The 19,618-nt window shown below is 42.0% G+C and overlaps 1 protein-coding gene across 4 annotated transcripts in view; it reads left to right on the top strand.

Annotated features, from left to right (window-relative positions):
• Positions 1-19,618, top strand: part of KLF12 (KLF transcription factor 12) — a 146,346-nt gene that overhangs the window by 99,133 nt on the left and 27,595 nt on the right. The window contains exon 6 of one of the 4 annotated variants that reach the window (XM_086481998.1): positions 5,009-5,027. The exons of the other annotated variants lie outside the window; for them this stretch is intronic. Coding sequence (XP_086338124.1) covers positions 5,009-5,027 — 19 coding nt within the window. The remainder of the gene's footprint in view (positions 1-5,008; positions 5,028-19,618) is intronic. 4 annotated transcript variants of the gene reach the window in all.

Raw genomic sequence — 19,618 nt, 5'->3', positions numbered from 1 at the left:
CTGGGCTGTCCTCAATGCGCTCAGCAGGTGAAGGATGCTGTAATCCCTCTGGCAGAGGAGAGGGAAGCGCTGTCAGGACAGGGAGGTGCATGTGAGCGACAGGCTCACACGACATCGTAGCACTTCAGTGGGAGTAGATCAGCTACACCAAGTGGGCTGCATGGTTCCCTAAACATTGAGCCTTAAAAATTGAACGAAGAGTGAGCAAGAGAAACAAGTCAGTTGCAAGTTCTTCTAACTTGGTCTGCGAATGTCATGAGTCCCATGGTGTGGTTTCTTGGTGCATTATGTAGTGTATAGGGAAGCGAGCTGCTCCTGTGCGTTTGGCCTGGTGTGTCTTGGCCCAAAGTCACAGACTTTAACATGCCATCACTGTGAAAGTAGTGAAAGCTTCAACATCTGTGGCTTCTGCTTGTTGAACCATAAATCCTTAATAGTCATATTTACTTTGGAAGTGACAAAACTTTCAAATATGTCTGCTTTCAGGCTTCAAACTCTAAGCGAAAGAAGATGTGGATTAGCATGCGAGCAAACTGTGCTTTCAGAAAAAAACACTGGATTCGGAAAGCACGCTAACAAAATGTCCAGTCATGGGGATTCCTCTGAACTCAATGTGGAATAAGAATAGGCAGCGTGCACTGAGCCTCATGTCCCCCAGATTAGTAACTGTTTAATGTCATTCCTGTAACCCCTATACTTCCTCTTGTTACACCACCTCCTCCTGTTTTTCCACCCTGCGTAGTTCTACTGTTTCACCAAGTATTAGCTCACTGCGGCATATAGTTTGTCTTTTTAACTACTTTGTGAAGTACCTAGTGCTCTTCTGGGTGCCGTGGAAGTAATAATAACAATAATAATAATTTGCCAGGTGTACTGTGTCAAGTTGTTCTTATATTGTTTGTTGCGCAAACACAATAGTAAGGGTGACTGCTGAATGCTGATAACTCAGCTGTAAGGTAAACCTTTAATACAGGCAGGGAAGTGGTCTGGTTTATTTATGAATACACTCAGAAACAATGTCTGCCTTCCAGCGTACCTGCACTGTTTTAGGATAGCGCGTTTTGCTTGGATGCGATATCACCAAAGGTCAATAATAATCAGGGCTAAATTGCTTACGACGCAAAGTTAATGAAATGCTCTCATTACACTGGTCGTCGTTCTCGTTGTTAATTCAGTATTGTTTAACTTTTCACTGGTTTCTCTGTTAGGAATGTAGCAGTGAAACAGCCAGGCTGAGCCGTCTGCTGCTGGTGCTTGAAAGGTACAAAAAGGCACTGCAAAGAAAATTGATTGACTGCAGTTGACCGTATTAGGGAGAGACCTTACTTGAACCAGCAGTAACTGGAGGGAAGTGTAAATGGCTTTAATTCTCTAGCAGACCTCTGAATTTTAAGGATGTACACAGCAGTTGCGAGGACACATTCAGAGTCCGGTCATGTTCGGGATCACATCCCCTCGGCTTTCTCATTGTCGCTGTGGTTGTTTGCAGCCAAGGGGAATTCACTAGCTTTTGGACTTAATGTTAGGTATGTAATTGGGTGGAGAATTAATGTAAACTTAAAATAATTCAGATTCACAGTCATTATACTCTGTAGCTTTAAATTATTTAGCTTTCTGTCTCCAGTATCTCCCAAAAGCCCTGCCATTACCGATCGTCTGACTCTCTTTATTAGCTTATATTTTTCCCTAAAAGCAAGGCCTCATGTACAGTGTAATTATCCAGCAGCGCCGATTAACTGCGTAATTCTCTTTTCTGTAAAACTGCTGTGTAAATTACTTTTCATTTCACAAAAATGACTTGTCAGGCAATTTTGTGGAGGGTTTTTTGTTGGGGTTTTTTTTTAGGTTCCCCTTTCCCAGCCACCCATCAGTGTGTCATGGGAATATCATTAAATACTGTTGTGTGTGATCTTGGTACAAGCACTAAGCTCTACAATGATTTCAATGGAAAAAATTGAAGTGGTTTCCATGGTATTGTTACTTCAGCCACCAGACCTGATGGGCAAAAGTTGCTAAGCTATCCTGCTCTTAGAGTAGGGATGTTTTTAGAGAAAATTGTCTTAACAACAACATCAAGGAGACTTGTTCAGTTGAGCTAGCTGTTGAAATCTCCACCACTTCTTAACCTTTCAGACTGCCCGTTGGTGCTTCCAGTATGCTGCAGTCACCTTGGCAGCCTGCATGTTCTATTTTTTTTTGCTGTTGTCCCTTCCCCATTTGCCTTGGCAATGGCTTCTCATCCTTCCTCCAGCCTCTCACACCAAGACCAAGAAGCCCTTCCACCACCTTTCCCATGCCCTTAGATATTTCTTCATGTTCCCTACACCTGCTTCATGGGCTAGATGATACTGAGAAGATGGCATGTCCTTATGGGACTATAAAATACTCTTCAGTAGGAAATGTTACTATGCTTATCAGCTTATCGTCTGGCTTCAACCTGAACAAAACAATGGACAGTGTACATCCAAAAGCTCTGCCTTATTGGACTGAAGGATAGCCTGGATATTACAAAGTGAACCTTTTCCTTTTTGATGACTGTGATTCCTTGAATCTGTCATTTATAAAGCTGTCATTTGTTGCACATGCCATGTATTTGTAAACACCCCAAGCACTGTGGAGTTTGGAGGTCATCCTGGTCCTGGTGGCATAAGAAGTAGCCCACCTACTCTGCTGATATGCAAGTCCTTCACTAAAGCTGGCACTTGATTTCAAAAGATCATGTTTCACTAGCGTACGTGTGTAAAAACAACTGACCAAAGTCTAAAATCCTTCCTACTGAGTTGGTCCAAGTGGACCCAGTAACCTGGCTAGTATTTACCGAAAGAGCAGAAAAACAAGGTTGATACAGTGATTCTTCCTCTGGAATACCTGCGTCCCCTCCCTCAATCCATTTCCTACTTTGCAGCTTAAAAAAGTCAGTAGTTTATGCACCTTCAGCCTCTGAGTCTATTGCTTGACCTTATTGTTTAATATCCGTATAGGGCCCTACCCTTTGTGAACTTGTCTAATCCTCCTTTGAGCCCGTTTATTCTCTTGGCCTCTGCATTATGCAGTGGAAATAAGTTCCATGTATGTGTTACGTGAGGAAAAAAAAAAAAAAAAGTTCTTCCCTCTGTTCAGTTTAAGCCTCCAGTTCTTAGAAAAAGAAGTGAATAATCACTTCCTATCGTTACATTCTTGGCCGTGCAGAGCTCTACTATCTCCCCTCGTTTATCTGACAAATTTGGCATTCCCAGGGTAACGTGGTTGTGGGCCAGCTGTCAAAGATGTGGCTGAAATAATTTTCATGGGGAGAGTTTTCACTCTGCACTCTCCTCTTGAGACCAGATTAATCCTAAATCTGCCATTGTTTGAATCTGTTACTAAGAATAGAACAAATTAAAGAAACATGCTTCCTGTGAACTGTTCTATCACTCCTTACATGCAGAACATCGCTACAAATAATTTCTTGTGGCACAAATAGTTGCAAAGCGTAAAACTGCTGAAATGCCAGTCATTTAGCTACTCTCACCATTTGCTTCTAATGAGCTGGTAGCTTGTTCAACTCTTTGTTTTTTAAGTGTGACAAAATGATGCTTGTTGCTGTTCTGCTGGTTGAGCTGTTGGTGTGTCCCTGTAGAGCTCCAGGAAGAACTAGGATTACTGTACCAATTGTTCTGATTATTTCCAAATTTCTCTCTGTAGCTTGTATTTCTGGAGGTAATTTGTTGTCTTTTTGCATTGTTTTATGTTGGGTTTTTTGTTTAATCCCATGCACCTGTGCTTTTACATTATATGTCCTTTCACTAATGTTCTGTGTGCTGCTGTGAGTTACAGCAATGAGCAGATGGAGTCAGACGAATAAGTATCTTTTATGATTTAAAAAAAGTTGATTTAATGTGTCTAAAAATGCAAATTTATATTTTGCATTACAGATTTTCCTGAGTTTTAGACGTTAACCACTTGTGTTAAAAATGATCCTGATGCAGTTGCTTCCCTGGTTCTCTTAGCCTCAGTGACCTTAATAACCCAGTATTTTTATTGACACATAGCTTGGCAAATAAAGGCTGAAACAGTAAATGGACTAGTCTCTTTGATGTGTTTCATAACTGTTTTCCATCAGGCATTTGCAATACTGTTTTTAAATGTTTAATTATACTGAAAGTCATTAGAAATCTATTACATATGTCTGACTTTGAAGGGAGAGAAGTAACCACTTCAATACACTCCTCCCCCACCCCCAATTCCACTGCAACATTGTGACTGATAATATTTTCTTCTTTTAAGTAGTTTTATTATCACAGCGTAGAGATCACCGTCTTCAAATCTCCATAGACCTTCGACTAGAGTGGCTGTCGATACTGAGGACAGATTTTTGCAGGACATTAGGGGGTATTGTTCAGAGCACCACAAACCCTGTGTTTTCCCCTACCATGTTTCGGTACACCTCTGTACTGCAGAAGGGCTTTGCATCGGTATGTGTGCTAAAGAGTTGCTCTACATTAGCAGTCCCTTCCTTGTAATTGGGAGAAAAAGACACAAATGTGTTGCTTTGCAGCAAGGATCTGCATAATTGTGACAGAGGTAGGGCTGTAAACCATGCTAAGTCATAAAGGTCACAGCTTCTGTGAAAAGTTTCTCTATTAATAGTCTGTAAGTATTTAGTTTCTGCCAAGCTAGTGCTTAGAACCAAATTAGTCCCTCATTACAAGTCTGATACATTAAAGTCAAGGGTGTATCAGCATGCCCTGTGTTGCCCCCAGACATCCTCCGTGGTCCCTCGCTCAGACGTCTTTTTCATAAATGTGTGTGTGTGGCAAATATGAGTAGACAAATGACTAAGCAATCTGTTGGGCAATCAAACAACTTGTAAAACAAAAGAGTCTTTCTTTCCTTTTTCTCTGCTCTTAAATACATTTCTCAAGCCACTACCTTTTTTTACCAGCTATGTGGAAATAGTTGCCTTGATTTCTCAGTGTCACCTGTTGCCTTCAGCGTAACAGCTAAAGATATTGCCATGGATAAATAGATACTCAGTGTTTCTCTTGGTATGACTCCTTTCACTAGTAAAATAGATAGGTAGAGTTCATTCTGCATGGAAGGGAGAGAAGTGGACATCTCCATCCCATTTTAAGACATATATGTCTAAGATATATGAGGTGAATTATACTGAGAATTGCCGGTTTCTCTCTATGCCTGTCTTTCCTTTGGCCATCAAAGGAGTTTAAGCAAACCACTTAACTAAGTGACAACAGAGAAAGAGAAGGAGTTTTGAAGAGGACATACCAAACTAGAGGAGTTGTAAGGTAAAAATACCATCCTGAAGGAAAAATCATTCTTTGAAAATTAGTATGTGAGTTCTAATCCTAAATGCTGTAAAATGAGCACCCAGTGAAAGCCAGGAAAGTGGAGTTTGACGGATGAGTTACATGGAATCACATATACCTTTGCATTCCGTAGGTATATGGGACCGTGACTCAGGATTTCTTATCTGCCGTATACCACCCCTGTTGTCTCAGATTTCTTATGCCCTGATATTTATGGATGCCCCAATCGCTCATATTTTCTATTCAAGATCATACCTATTGTAAAAAAAAAAAAAAGAAAAAAGAAAAAAAATGGGCAGTTACTTACTCTGTGTGTCATTCCTTTGTCTGAGAAATGGTAGTAACATTGTCCATCAACCTGACTCGGGTATTGAGAGAATCAAAGAATCATAGAATGGTTTGGTTTGGAAAGGACATTAAATATCATCTAGTTCCAACCCCCCCTGCCATGTGCTGGGACACCTTCCACCAGACCAGGTTGCTCAAAGCCCCATCCAACCTGGCCTTGAACACTTCCAGGGAGGAGACATCCATAGCTTCTCAGGGCAACCTGTTCCAGTGCCTCACCACCCTCACAGTAAAGAATTTCTTCCTAATATCTGATCTAAATCTTCCCTCTTTCCTTTTGAAACCGTTACCCCTCATCCTATCACTACACTCCCTGATAAAAGAGTCCCTCCCCACCTTTTCTGTAGGCCCCCTTGAAGTACTGGAAGGCCGCTAGAAGTTCTGCCTGGAGCCTTCTCTTCTCCAGGCTGAACAAGCCCAACTCTCTCAGCCTGTCCTCATAGGGCAGGTGCTCCAGCCCCCTGATCATCTTTGTGGCTCTTCTCTGGACCTGCTCCAGCAGGTCCATGTTTTTCTTGTGCTGGGGGCCCCAGAGCTGAATGCAGCACTGCGGGTGGAATAAATTCATAAATCTGAACTCTGTTCAGACTTTATGTTGATTCTCATAGTAAAACCTATGAATGATAGATGAACCTGATAATAGTTGAGAAGAAAGGGAAGAGGAGGGTTTACTGCTTGCTTTGCTCTTTTTTGCTCCCTCTAGTAGCATGAAAATGAATTGTTCATTGTTGTAGTCCTAAGGTTGAGACAACTGATAACTTCTGATACTCTCATAAATTGTGTTGGGCACCTGAGATACAGTTTTTAAAGTGGCCGTGGTTCATGTGTCATTTCTGAATCGTAATTGCGTTAGACCCAAAAGTAAAGATTTCTGATCCCAGTGGTGCAAGTGCACTTATGCAGTCAACCCTTTGCACCTTCAGGGAGTGTCTTTAACTTCTGTGTGGTTCCACGTGGACACAGGTTCAGCCATCTGGATGCAATTGTGGAATTTAACATTTAGATCCACCAATTTCAGTTTTTTACCCACGCACACAACACAGCACTACATATGTGAGTGTTGAGTAGTTGGGGCTTTCTGCTTAAAAAGTGTTGGGGTAGTGTAGTGTGGTCTTCTAGAAGACTCTTTATGTCTGGGATGCTCAAGTTGTGATGTGATGAGGAAGTTAAGTTTCAGAGTGTATGTGAGCAGAAGTCTTCATTTATCATGTTCAAGCCCTTTAGCAATGACGTGACTTCCAAAAGTAGCAGGGATAACTGGGTTGCACAGATGAATGGGCAGATCTAATGGGCAGAGTCCAGTCCACGTTCCTAGCCATGGGTTTTGGCCACATCTGTTGTGCAGCTACCGAAGTTCAGCCGAGTGCCAGGGAACCACACCAGGGAGAGCAGTGGCACATGTTAGCTCCCTAACCTGCTTCTCCATAGGGTTAGAGGTGCCTATGGCTTGGGATGGGGCAGGGGAGAAAGCAAGCCCGCTGCCTTTATTAGATGCCCATGGTTACATCATTTCAGGTGTACGGTAAAACCACACTGTGAGAATTGTCATGTAATGATCATGTAGTGGTGGTGAAGTAGAGAGAGTCTAGTAACAGGCCTGGTCTGTATTCAGACTTACTAAAATTGTCTGATCTTGCAGTAGAGTGAGTCAGAGATTAATTCAGAAGTTGAACTTCATATTTCTTGGTTCTTACGTTCTTACATGTTTCTTACAGTACTTTATTTCTGTCTGCTAGTCTTAAATCCTTGGTTCTCGGAATCCTTGTTTCTATACTTCTCATAGAAAAACGCATTTCCTGACTGCAACTGGAGAAAGATGAGGATGAAGGTATCTGTTGGAGTTTTCTATATTTTTATAGCCTTTATCATTCCACAAGACCATGCATAAGCCTCACAGCAAGGCAGCTAGCTTCTTAACTTCAGCTTCACCAGCCTTTGGATATTTGCCATGTAGGGGAGTGAACTGTGTGGTGTACATGCAGAAAAAAAGAAGTCCATGAGTTGTGAAGATAACACAAACATAACCCTGGGATGCAACGCTAACATGTTGATGTGTTAGAGCACTGCATTAAGTACTCCTCAGCAGTAACTGCTCTAAAAGGCAGTTTCCTGAGTGGTCTCTGATGTCCTTGTGTGTCCTCACCAGTAGAAATAAAACCATGACAACACGTGTGTGTGTAGTCCTCAACATGCTGACAGTAAATGTGAACTTGAAAGTCTCATAGCTTGGTTTTGAAAATGGATTTATGGGAAACTGCACAGAGGGGACCGATCCATCTGAACTGGAATAGTTTGCCCAAATAAAATTGCTTATGTGCTTGAAGGCTTACAGAATCAACCTCTAATTGCAACAGTTTACAGATGTTAAGGAATTACGCATCCATGGACTTTTAGAAGTCTCTATTTAAGGTATTTTTGTGTTTCAGTTTGATTCACATGAATGCCAGAGATGTGATCTTGTCAAAGTGTGTGTGGGAAATGCTAGAATTGGAGGAGGTATGTTACCCTACCTAGTACCCATTACGGGGGAAGACACTAGCAACAGGGTGGGGGAAGGACATATGTAGAAAAATGCAGAGGCTTGCCAAGACTGGTGGCTGTGTGGCAAAACAAAATGCAAATATTAGGAGAAGGGAAAAAAGGAAAGAAGTTCAGACAGGGTGTTTTAGCTTGAGCAATAGCTTTCCTTATGTGTTGAGTTTTATGATACATAAAGTAGCCTCGACTCATCTAATAAACTCCACCAGCATAGTGTCAGTATACTGTGCCCAAAGAGAGAAATTTGTAAAATTGTTCAGTGCTTTAAAGCCATATTCTTTAGGCAGACTTTTTTCCCGGTTCAAAGTCATTATGAAATGGCACCTTTTTGTTCAGCTTCTTCTGTGTCTCTTTTTTTCCTCTGTCCTTTGCTCCCTCCCTTTCTATCTGAGGGGCTGTTGTTAGACGAAAAGAAGCACTATTTTTCTAACATTTCTCCAGATGACTGATAGGGGAAGGGGGAGGGGAAAAAAGCTTCCTTTCATTTTTTCCTACTTCAGGCCTCAATTATTCTGTACACTTTGAAGAACCGTGTAGCTTAACTGCGGGAATGGCCTGATTTCTTCAAGCGAATATGTCTTCCAGTCATCTTCCCCAAACTGTGCAGCTTGGACACTGAAGTCTTTATTTTGGGGGAAGAGAAGGAAGTATAGAATTGTTTGGAGGGTTGAGGAACAAAAGACCAGGAAACTAAGGAGAAAACTAAAAACTGAAGGAGGCTGCTGCCATCTAGAGTCGAGACTTAACATTGATTATGTTTTCAAGAGTGGAATTCAATTAATTTTTGTGTGAAAACAATAGCAGAGGAAAACCTCTCAGAGCAATAGAATTGCTTTCTTTACTTTTCATTTCAGTGAGAATAATGGGAGCTTCTTAAAGTGTTTTGGATTTTTAGTAAGTGCTTTTTTGTGTACAGGTAATCTAAATATATTAATTCTGGTTAAATTTTTCTAATCACATATTAAAACTGAGAAATAACATAGTGCTAAAAGGAGGAAAAAATACATATAAGTACACATTTAGAGGAGGCAACAGAAAGTTGCAACCAAGCTGGGTACAGGTAACTGAGACTGAAAACGTTCCCTTCAATGTTGTACTCAATACGATGCAATTGCTAGGGTATGCTGTAGTATTAAGTAGCAAGATGCAAGTTCTAATTTTTTAATCTTTTATAAATTTTTAATTTTATAATATGATGTTGTTAAATCCCAAACTTCACCTGACGGTCAAAATGTAGAAGGATTTTGAGCTTTCTTTAAAATATTAATTTGGAGCACAAACTGTGTGACATGGATGAAGATCAGCCTGAAAAAGTGTGTAGAAGCTAACCGAGCCGGTTAGAAGCTAAGCTTTCTCTCCAGAGAGAAAGAAAACAGATTACTCAGTTTTCATGAGTTCAAACCCTGGGGAGATATAGAAGGACAACAATCTACTAATTAAATAAAAATATGTTTCATTTTTTAAATTATGCTTTTTTTCTAGCATAAGCAGGTACCTTTTTAAGCTAGCTTCCAAATGTGACAAAGTCACTCTGGCATGTCACTTTGTTTTAGACTTCAAAAATGAATTACGTTTTTGGAGTGACGTGGTCTCTCCTTAACTTTCTGACCAACATAACATTTGACCTGAATTTTAAACCCTTCTGTGTCGTTTTGTGGCTGTATTCCTGCAAGTGATTGCACTGAAAGCAAATTGAATTGAGAAGAGCATATGTAAAGATACTATCAGAATTATGGTCTGTATTAGGACTTGTTAACTGACAAGCATCTTTTTGGTTTTTTTTTACTTGATTTAAAAAGTCTGCTCAGTATTTTCCAAGTTGATTGCATTCTTGTTGGCTTGGAGAGTATCCTGGGACTACGGATGGAACAGTAACCTGTGTGTAGAAGGGCATATACAGAGGGGCTATTCCCACTGCAGTGTCGCAGGGCTTTTCTCATCTCCCTTGTCTTCTTTTCCTCAGATGTTTTTCCAGCTCCAGCCTCTCAGTCCTTTGTGTAACACTGTACTGGGAAGTTAGCACTCAGACCAGGTGGAACATACTGGGGAGGACTGGGAGCAGGGCAGGCATGCAAAGAAGATCCAGTGCAGAGTTGATTGGACTAAGGCTGTGACTTTTGACTTAGGAGTCACAAATAAGAATTGCTTGTTTGGTTGGTTTACACTTTTTCCCTTTCTAATTACAATTAGAAATCGGAACTAGTGACCTTAGTTTGGATGACTCGAAGAGTTGTAGCTCTTTGAACTGGGACAGTGGCAGACACCTTTTTGTCCTGTGTCACACTTGGTGCCCTTGCTCACCTGGTCCTCCTTTGCTGCTCCCTTTGCTCCTGGTTGTCCAGTTTCACAGTCCCAAGGGAAGACCCAGCAATGGGTCCATCTGGGAGGAGAACCTCTCTTGCGCAAGGCCAGTCTCCTCTCTCCCAGCAAGGCAGTACACCGCTGAAATCTGAGTTTGCAGGAATAAGCAAACACTGTTGATGAAAGCAGGTACCTCTGATCTCCTGATCTGGGGCAACCAGAATCTCCTGCTCTTGTGTTTTTGTTAGGACTGTGAAGCAGGCTCCCTCACAGCACAGCCTCTGCATAGAGCACCATGTCTTGTCCAGTTCCTGAAGGCGTTAGAAATCCCATTGCATGCTTGAAGGAGGTGTGGCATTTGATGCAGAAAGGGCAGCAGAATGTCCTGACTTGAATCTATGAAAATGTCCCATGCCTAAAGTATGGCTTGCAGCGTGGTGGAAGGGCCTCATTCCCCTTGGTGGCCTGCAGCTGAGGACAGCCATCAGGTGGAGCAGAGCAGGGCTGGTCTCAGCATGGCATACACAAGCTCAAAATATTGTGCCTTAATATTCGATGCTGGGTGTGCTTTCAGAATAGATACCTGTTGCCATTGCAGCTTCCTTATGTCTTTTCATCACTGGTGCATCCTGCTTCCAGAGCCTTGATATAACTGTTAATTAGCAAAAACATTTTGAGTAAGTTTATGTATTTCCATTCTCTATATAAAAGACTATGGTTCGATTAGGCTTCTTTTTGCTCGTATCATTTGGTACTATTTTAATTTTCAGCTATTCAGATTTTGATCTCTTAGGTTTAGTCAATTAAATGTGTAAACACACTTTGTGTTTGGGAACCACCTTTTAGGTACATATATAGAGACATTTGTGTCTATACATGCAGCACTCCCTAATTTAAACTCAGAAAGTGCTCTTTGTCCTTTTCCGTAGCTCTGGCAGCGTTTTTCTGACCTCCAAACAGAAAGGAATATGATTCTGTTTTCATGAAAGTTCAGCTTAGGATCAAACATTTCACACACTTTGATAAATCTGTTGAGCCACCTTTTAAAAAGAAGGCTGTCAAAAAAGCACTTTATAGTTTTACTCTTCCTTTTGTTGTCAGTTCCATATTCTATTCCAAGTCTTGAAAATAACTTCACATTCATTAGTAGTTTTGTCTTTTTCCATTTTGCCCCAATATGCTCTTGTCTTGTTATTGCAGCCTAGATGCGACTATTAAGAAGTTAAATTCACAAAGTACGCGAATGCTTTTTTCTTCATCTCCTTTGAACTACTTGATCTCTGTATTTAATTCTGAGGTCTAAAATGAAACCCTGGCACGATATCTTTCTCTCTACCTTGCTCAATTCTCCACAGCTCTGAAAGGAGAATGAGACTTGTGACAGATTACTCATACTATTTTGCTTTGTAGTTGCTGCAATTAAGAAGATTCACCGAAAACTTTTTGAGGGTTTTGGGAGGGATTAAAATTCTCTGCTTGCTGGTCTAACATGATTACCTCCTCCAATCTTCTTTCCCTCTTCTAGTTTAATAGAGTTTTAAACTAACACAGTGTTTCTGTTTACTTTCTTATTTGGGAGTAAGCATCTCGGAATTTATGAGCAGGATCTGGGTTTAAAAAAAAAAGGTAGATTAGTTTGCTTGTATTCTCTGAGAGATTGGGCATTTAGTCATTAATAAACTCATTGAAGTCTTCCAAGTAGACTTTTACATGAAAGAAAATGTGGAGGGGAAGAATATACCCCTGGTTTTTAGATTTCTGCATACTTGCTTTGTTCTTTATGCTGGCAGTTCCACCCACCCTCATTTACAATGGTTTTTCCTATATGACATCCACACAGTGTAACATCATTAGATTGCACATACAGCATATGGGTCTCAGCCTGCAAATGCTATTGCTATGCTTCTTTGCTGAGAACATAGCATTATTTCATGGAACTGCTGCATTCAGTACATTTACAAATCTGAACAAGACCTGAGAGGAGCAGCAAACTGCTTAAATTGCTGGAGGGGATAGCTAAGAGGACAGAGTAAAAGCGTTAAATAGTAAGGCTTGGCTAAACAGCAGTTCAGGGGAATGTAACATCATGTCTTGGAAATGTAGAGGAGAGAAGATGGAACAAGAAAGACTCACTTAAGGCTGTGCATGAAAGTATTAGGTGAAAGCAACAGCAGCAGATTAATTTACTCTATTTAACCCTCAATTTAAAAACTTTCTGCCAGCACCTTTCCTTGGCATCACAACGTATGGTGGAAAAAACCCTTTAGAATATTTAAATGAAGCAAAAAAGCCCAAGGGTCTTTTGTGAGTAGGCACTAAAAGAAAGTATGACAATGAGCTCTCAATTTGTTGCGTGTTAAATTTGGGGGAATCTCCTAGTCCTGCTGAAAGGAGTCATTTGCATGGCTGCTGCTTCTTTGGATGGTTTATGCTACCTCCCCCTTTCTATTGTCAAGATGTCCTGTAGGACCTTTGTTATTATTGGTGATGTCCCTATGCAGTTGCCTCCAGGAGAGAGGATGAGGTGTCAGGTGAGGCATATGTAATTCAACATTCTGCTACATCGCAATTTGTCTTGTCTGTGCAGGGAAGAAGAGCGTGATCCATGCTGTGTTCATGCCTGCCTGTACCCCCATCATGTTAATCCATATTTCTGTATCAGTTGTCATGCTGATAGTCTGGGCAGTGTTAGTTGTAGGCCTAAATGCAGACAGAGCTGGAAAGGGAGTAGGGAGGGATGGGTGAAATTATGGCTCCATGGAAATCAGTAGGAGGTTGCTAGCCAGTGTGACCAGGATTTCCCCCCAAGATAGTAGTGTGTTAGTAGAACTATCTTCTTGTAAGTTGACTTTTCTCCATTTCATAATTTGAGCGATTAGAGATTTTACTCTTTCAAAAGAATGGGGTTTTGTTCCTCAGATGTTTACTGAACAGCTCTTCACCAAGATACCCTGTTAGATTTTGGTTAGCTCAAGTAAAAAAATATTTATGTTACTCTGTCTCCATTTAAATAGGCACTACTGTCCTTGAAATGTCAAATATAATATGACATGTCAATTATTATATGTCAAGCACATGATGTATTTTCAGCCCCTGTTGATTTAGATGAGTTTTGACGTGTGCTTGACGTATTCTAATGGTGCTTCTTCAGTTCAATGAATGTCTTGAAAACAACATTGAATGGCACATAAATCACAGCACCACCTTTTGCAGGGACGTTTGCCAGAACATGAAGTAGCAGCTTTGCGTTCCTGTGAGCATTTGGTCAATAATGGCTCTCTTGTCCCAGAGCTGGGAGCCTGCAGTTTTTGGCAGGTTTGCCAGCAGGGCAGAAGCAGTCTGATTGCAAACCTGTTTTGCTCAATGATTTTCTAATCTTTACTGTAGGAAAAGAAAATCTAACATTTCTTAAGAGATCTTTTAAAAATCCCATACCAGTAATTTTGTCTGGTGATGCGTATGTAATACAAAAGCATGAAGTAGGATTGTAGACCTGATCACTATATAGCATTAGCAAGGATTTCTTCCTAACCATGTTCACCTAAAATACACGTCTACTGTAAGGATGAAACACTCTCTAACCATCATTGCAAACAGTAACTAGCATTTACTGGCTGTTAGCAAGGTCAGAAGTGAGGAGAGAGTATGTTTTAATCTTTTATTCTATATACTTTTGGAATTTGTTAGTTGTGTTTAGTGCTAGCAGTTACTCTTCTGCCTGGAAAACGTGTATGTTCATACAAGTGCGTGATTCGCCACTCCCCAAAAAGATGATGCATCTAAAGTGCTGGGAGGAAGAGGGAGAGAAGTAGGAAGGCTAGTGTCCCCACACTTTTCAAATCAGGAACTAAACCACGAAAAGAATAAGGGACAGGACTAAGGTTACCCAGTTGCAGCACTCTGGAGCCCCAAGCCTTGTTATCCTCCTTTCCCGATCTTTGCTACTGTTTGAATGTAGCACATTGCTTTAATGAGAAACTGTGCATTTAATTTGGCTCTGAAATAATGTGAGACTTTGTAACAGAGTCATCCTTCAAAGTGGCTTTTAAATCCAGTGCTTTCAGATGGATAGAGTTAGGCTTCAGCCCTTCAGAGAAACACGCTCACCCACGGCACATCTGTGTAAACCATGCCTCTGCTCTTTGAACTTCAGAGACTGAAATGAAAGCAGCTTGTCACAAAACCAGATGAATACTGGTCCATTTTTTGTTGTTGCTCAATTTTTTGTCACAGAAATGAGGTAGTAGTATGTACCATCACAGTGTTAAATAGAAAGCAGTGCAATACACGCTTCTGGTTTGGCTGATATTCTGTAATTTTGCGTACCATCTCCCTCCCTGCCTTGCCTTTTCTAGAAGAGCTTTGTCAGACTTTTAGTATAAAAAGATGCAGGAGGTCTGCCTGCCAGACCACTGGCTTCTGAAAGGTTAAAGATGTTTCGAAAATTACTATAATTTACTGAACGCAGAACACATTGAAATTCTGACATCTCATTTTTGTAGGAAAGACCGTAACAAGAGCAAGGAATAACTAACCAGCAAACATAGCCTTTTAGTGCTATCTTGAACGAATACATTGGTTTTATTCTGTGCCTGCTGTGGGGTGAGCAGTGGGTGGGTATCCCTGTCCACATCCTCCACCTACTTCCTGTATGGCAGGAGAGGGACCTCGTCATGCCACAGGATGCTTCTACATCACATTTAATTAACATTTTTACTATTAAAAAATCCATTATATTCAAGACTTCTCTACCTCCATTTGTGTAACAAGCTGAGTTGCGTTTGAGTGGCCAAATGTGAGGCTTAAATGAGAAATGGATTTTGTGGCTGCTGTTACAGCTAATACAAAACTCAGAACAGACCTCCACTTATCCACGCAGAGGGGAAAGAGGTGGACTGGGAAATGGCAGTTTCCAAAGAGGATTCGGGGGTGTAATTGAAGTGAATGGCTTCCCTACAGCAGTGTTTCTGAAAAAAAAATATGGATACAGGCACATCAAGTTGGGTTTTGTGTGTCCAAGTTGTGATCTTCTGTCAAACTATTTCAGTCAGCAATGACAGTCCTCCTCCCTCCATCCCTCCATATGGAGAGAAGTATATGACAGGGGCAAAGAAATGAGAACTGTGGTGGCAGGGAAGAGCCCTGCTCTCTCTCTTCTCCCCTAAAAAGTGTTTCTTCACCTCTGAGTGGATGTCATAAGGTGCCTTGAGCAACCTCCCGCACCTGCCAGGTGGTGTTCAGGGACACCTGCCCAAAGTGGTGGGCGGCTCCATGGTGCGTGTGGTGTGTGGGACCCCATTTCCAGGGTGAGATGTCTAGCTGGTCATATTCAGGCAGTTGCTTGTGATGGTCATAGTTTTCAGACCTTGTGCCGAGTGCCCCTCTGATGTCTCCCTCCACCTGCCTAACAGTTGTTCGTATTTACTGTAGTTACAGCGATATCCTTCTGTTGTGTTGGGAGTTTTGGATTTGGATTTGTGTTTTTTTCTGTTCCTCTTCCAAATGAACAATTGTGACAGCAAAATGCTTTGATAATTATCCCTTTTTACTGCATGTGAAGGCTCCAAATGTTTTAGGAAATTATGGGGTTTTTTTGATCTTTAAAGTTCTGTTATGTTCCATCCCATTTAACAAAACAAAACAACATATGTGCAGGGTTGAGTTTTGCTAGATTTTGACAGACTCTTGATTTCTCCACCAAAAGCTTGAGTGTAAGCATGCTGGTTGTTCTTAATTACTATATTGGCAGTACTTGTTGGTGCTTTATTTGGTGACTGGTACTGTTTGTAAGATCTCAGTAGTAAACAAGCAGAGATTGTAATAGATTAGGAAGGGAGAAATGTCCAGAAGTGAGTGTGGTGGATTGTTCAATTATTTTTCTTTTTTTTTTTTTCCAAAAAGGAAGTTTAAAAAGTACAATCAAGGAAGTCCTGATGTGGATTTAAGTTATTAACCCAAACATCCTGTTGGTGAGGATTTGGGAGACTGGAGCTTTCAGGGAAGCAATAGAAATTCCAGAGACAAATGAACTGGATCCTGGGTCAGCACAACTGGCTTTGGGCTAATATATGCAGGAAACCTGTGTCAAACCAAGGGACCACTGGATCCTAGATTGGTGCTCCTGACTGCACATTTTAAGATACTTGAAATTCAGAGCACTCTATTCTAGCCACGTGGATCTGTTGACCTACCTTTGGGACTTAAAAACTATGCTTGGCAGAGCGCTAATGAGCAACATGCATAAATTAGCAAGGTGAACGGAGTGGCCTGTTATTATCATCCCTCGATTCTCAGCATTGTAGGAGGCACAGTCGGGAGGGATGCACCAGCTTCAGAGATCGCAGCTAGACAGATCTAGTTCCCTTCTTTGCAAGGTTTCCTTTCTAATGTGAGTGTGCTTCCAAGTGTGAAAATAAGTCATAGCAACGACAGTGTAAAAAATAAATACACCAAATAATGACAACACCGTAGAAAAAATCTTTAGCACTAAATAGGACAAGAGTATCATGCAGGTGAAGGTCTGATAAGTGTTTCTAAGGCATCTGCAAGAAATCCCACTGGTGACTGGGTGATGTTTCTGCATGGATGGAAACTGAGTTCCTTCCCTCCTCCCTGAGATGTTTTCAAGTCAAAGGAAAAAGTGTACTAATCTGAAAATGGTGGTTATTTAACCTGCTGTGAAAAAGAGTTCGTTTAACTACAATACGATATGACTATGAATTCTCCTTCTTTCATTTGGCAGCATTGTTTCTAAATATTTATCTAATTTTTGTGGGATGAAGCTAAATAAAATTTAGGCAATTCTGTCTGTTGCTAGTGTTTAGTGTCAAAAATCTGACAGTTGCAAAGCTTGTTCAACTTTGTATGTTTTTATCCTTTTCTGAACAAAACATTCAATGTCTGTTGGAAATAGTGGAGTAATTTCCCTCAAATAATTGAATACTTGGTGTCCCAGAGGGAGACATACGCCCTTTAGCTTGTGGGAAAACATTTCTTATCAGGAGAACGCATTGTATTACATTTCAAAAAACCTGAAGGGGCAATTTCATTTAAGTCTTATCCAATTTAAAGCCTCGCATGAGAACTTTCCTATAAATTGACATACAAAGTGATAGTTAATATAACCAGCCAAGTCCTCAGTCCAGTTTTGCCTTAGCAAGGCTGGAGCATGCATAGAGTGAAATTTTGACCATTTATTTTGATGGCAAAAAGTCATGAAGATTTTGTTCTTGCCTTTCTAAAGAAGAATATTGTCATCCTAAAGGTGTCTGTAGCTTTTCCTGACCAAGGAATAGCCATAGTGAGGACTACATAGTTGTTGAAGCAGAGAAGCGTGAGAGCAAGGCCACATAGCCACCATGACATAGTGAAGCCCAGAGGAGTGGAGCTGCTTGGCCACAAGCTTAATCAATGCTCTTAAAAAACTGTTATGGGGTATTTACCGTGAAGAATAAAGACTTTGTACTCTTGAGTGCAAATGGAACAATTTCTAATGTGACAAACAGATCTGTTAAAGATGTATCTCCTTAGGTTTCTTAGTACAAAACATTCCTTCTGGCCTTATGTAGTCTGCCTACAGAAGAAATTTTGCTCTTTATCAAATCTTGCTCTGCCCATGAGCCTTGAGATTGTAAATGCAGCGCTGCCTTGGTGAGAAAATGTTAGGAGGACCAATTCATGAAAACCACAGTACTTTGGTGTCGAGGTTTGAGCCTATCCAGCTGGCTCCAAAAGCACCCCCCAGCCGCTTGCTCACCCCTACCCAGTCCCCTGAGGGATGAGGAGGAGAAAATAGAACCGAAAGGGCTTGAGGGTCGAGACAAAGGACAGGGAGGGCTCACTCATCAGTTATGGTCACAGGCAAAAAAAAGACTCAACTTGGGGATAACAACACACATTTGATACAAAACAACCACCACCATCAAGGGTAATGAGAAATACATCCAGGTCTTAAATACAACACACCTTCCCCCCACCCCTCCCGTCTTCCCGGGCTCAGCTCTGCTCCCTCTTCCCCCCCAGCAGCGCAGGGGGCAGGGAATGGGGGTTACAGTCCGTCCAGCACAAGGTGTCTCTGCTGCTCCTTCCTCCTCAGGGAGAGGGGCCCTCGCAGCCCTCCCCTGCCCCACCGCGGGGTCCCTCTCCTGGCAGACAGCCCTCCACCCACTGCTCCAACGGGAGTCCTTCCCGTGGGGCCGCAGCTCCCCAGAACCGCCCCAGCGCGGGTCCCTCCCGGGGCTGCCGCCCTCCCACCGACGGGCGGCTCCAGCACGGGCTGCCTCGGAGTCACGGCTGCTTCGGGCCCGGTCCCTGCTCCTCCGGCCCGGGGCCCTCCGCGGGCTGCAGGCCAACCTCTGGGCCACCGCTGATCTCCAGGGGCTGCAGGGGCTCAGCCGCCACCCCACCATGGGCCGCAGGGGAACCTCTGCTCCGGCACACCTCCTCCTCTCCTTCCTCACTGACCTGGGTGTCCACAGGGCTGTTTCTCTCACAGCCCCCTTTGCTCACCAACACACACAGAACAAAGAGACCGCAATGGACAGCTTCTTTCACTCTTAAACAGTTATTCTCAGAGGTGCCATTGGTCTGGCCTTGCCCAGAGGCGGGTCCAAAATTGGAGCCAAAGGATCTTCTCGAAGCCTCTTACAGGAGCCACCTCTGTAGCCCCCTCCTCCACTACCAAAACTGTGCCAAAACCCCACCAGACACCAAACCACCACATTTGGTTTCTTCTTTCTGTTGGGAGATCGTATGTCTGACTACACTGAAGACAATAACAGCTTTGCTGGACTTTTCCAAGGCCTGCGTCCAAGCTGGATGTCTTTCTGACTGTTGAACTGGTGCAATGATAAACAACGAATTGTTGAAATTTGCGTTAGGTATGTGTGCGAAGTAGGTGAGTGCTCTGTTACCTAATTAATTACAAGTGGAAAGACTCTACCTACCATTAGTTACTGAGAGTGCAGACTGAGTATTTGCTGGATGGAAATCAGGTTGGTTTTAATGATGGAGGGAAGAAAAGGAGTGGTTGCCCACATGGTTCAACCGATCTGTGCAAGGCTAGTAAAAAGATATGGTAACTCTTCCAGCTTGTAGATGGTAGTCATGGGTCTCTCTTTCTCAGA

Source organism: Leptosomus discolor, chromosome 1 (assembly GCF_034619465.1).
Source record: "Leptosomus discolor isolate bLepDis1 chromosome 1, bLepDis1.hap2, whole genome shotgun sequence".
In the NCBI taxonomy this organism is placed as follows: Eukaryota; Metazoa; Chordata; class Aves; order Leptosomiformes; family Leptosomidae; genus Leptosomus; species Leptosomus discolor.
This window is presented reverse-complemented; position numbering and strand designations above follow the sequence as displayed.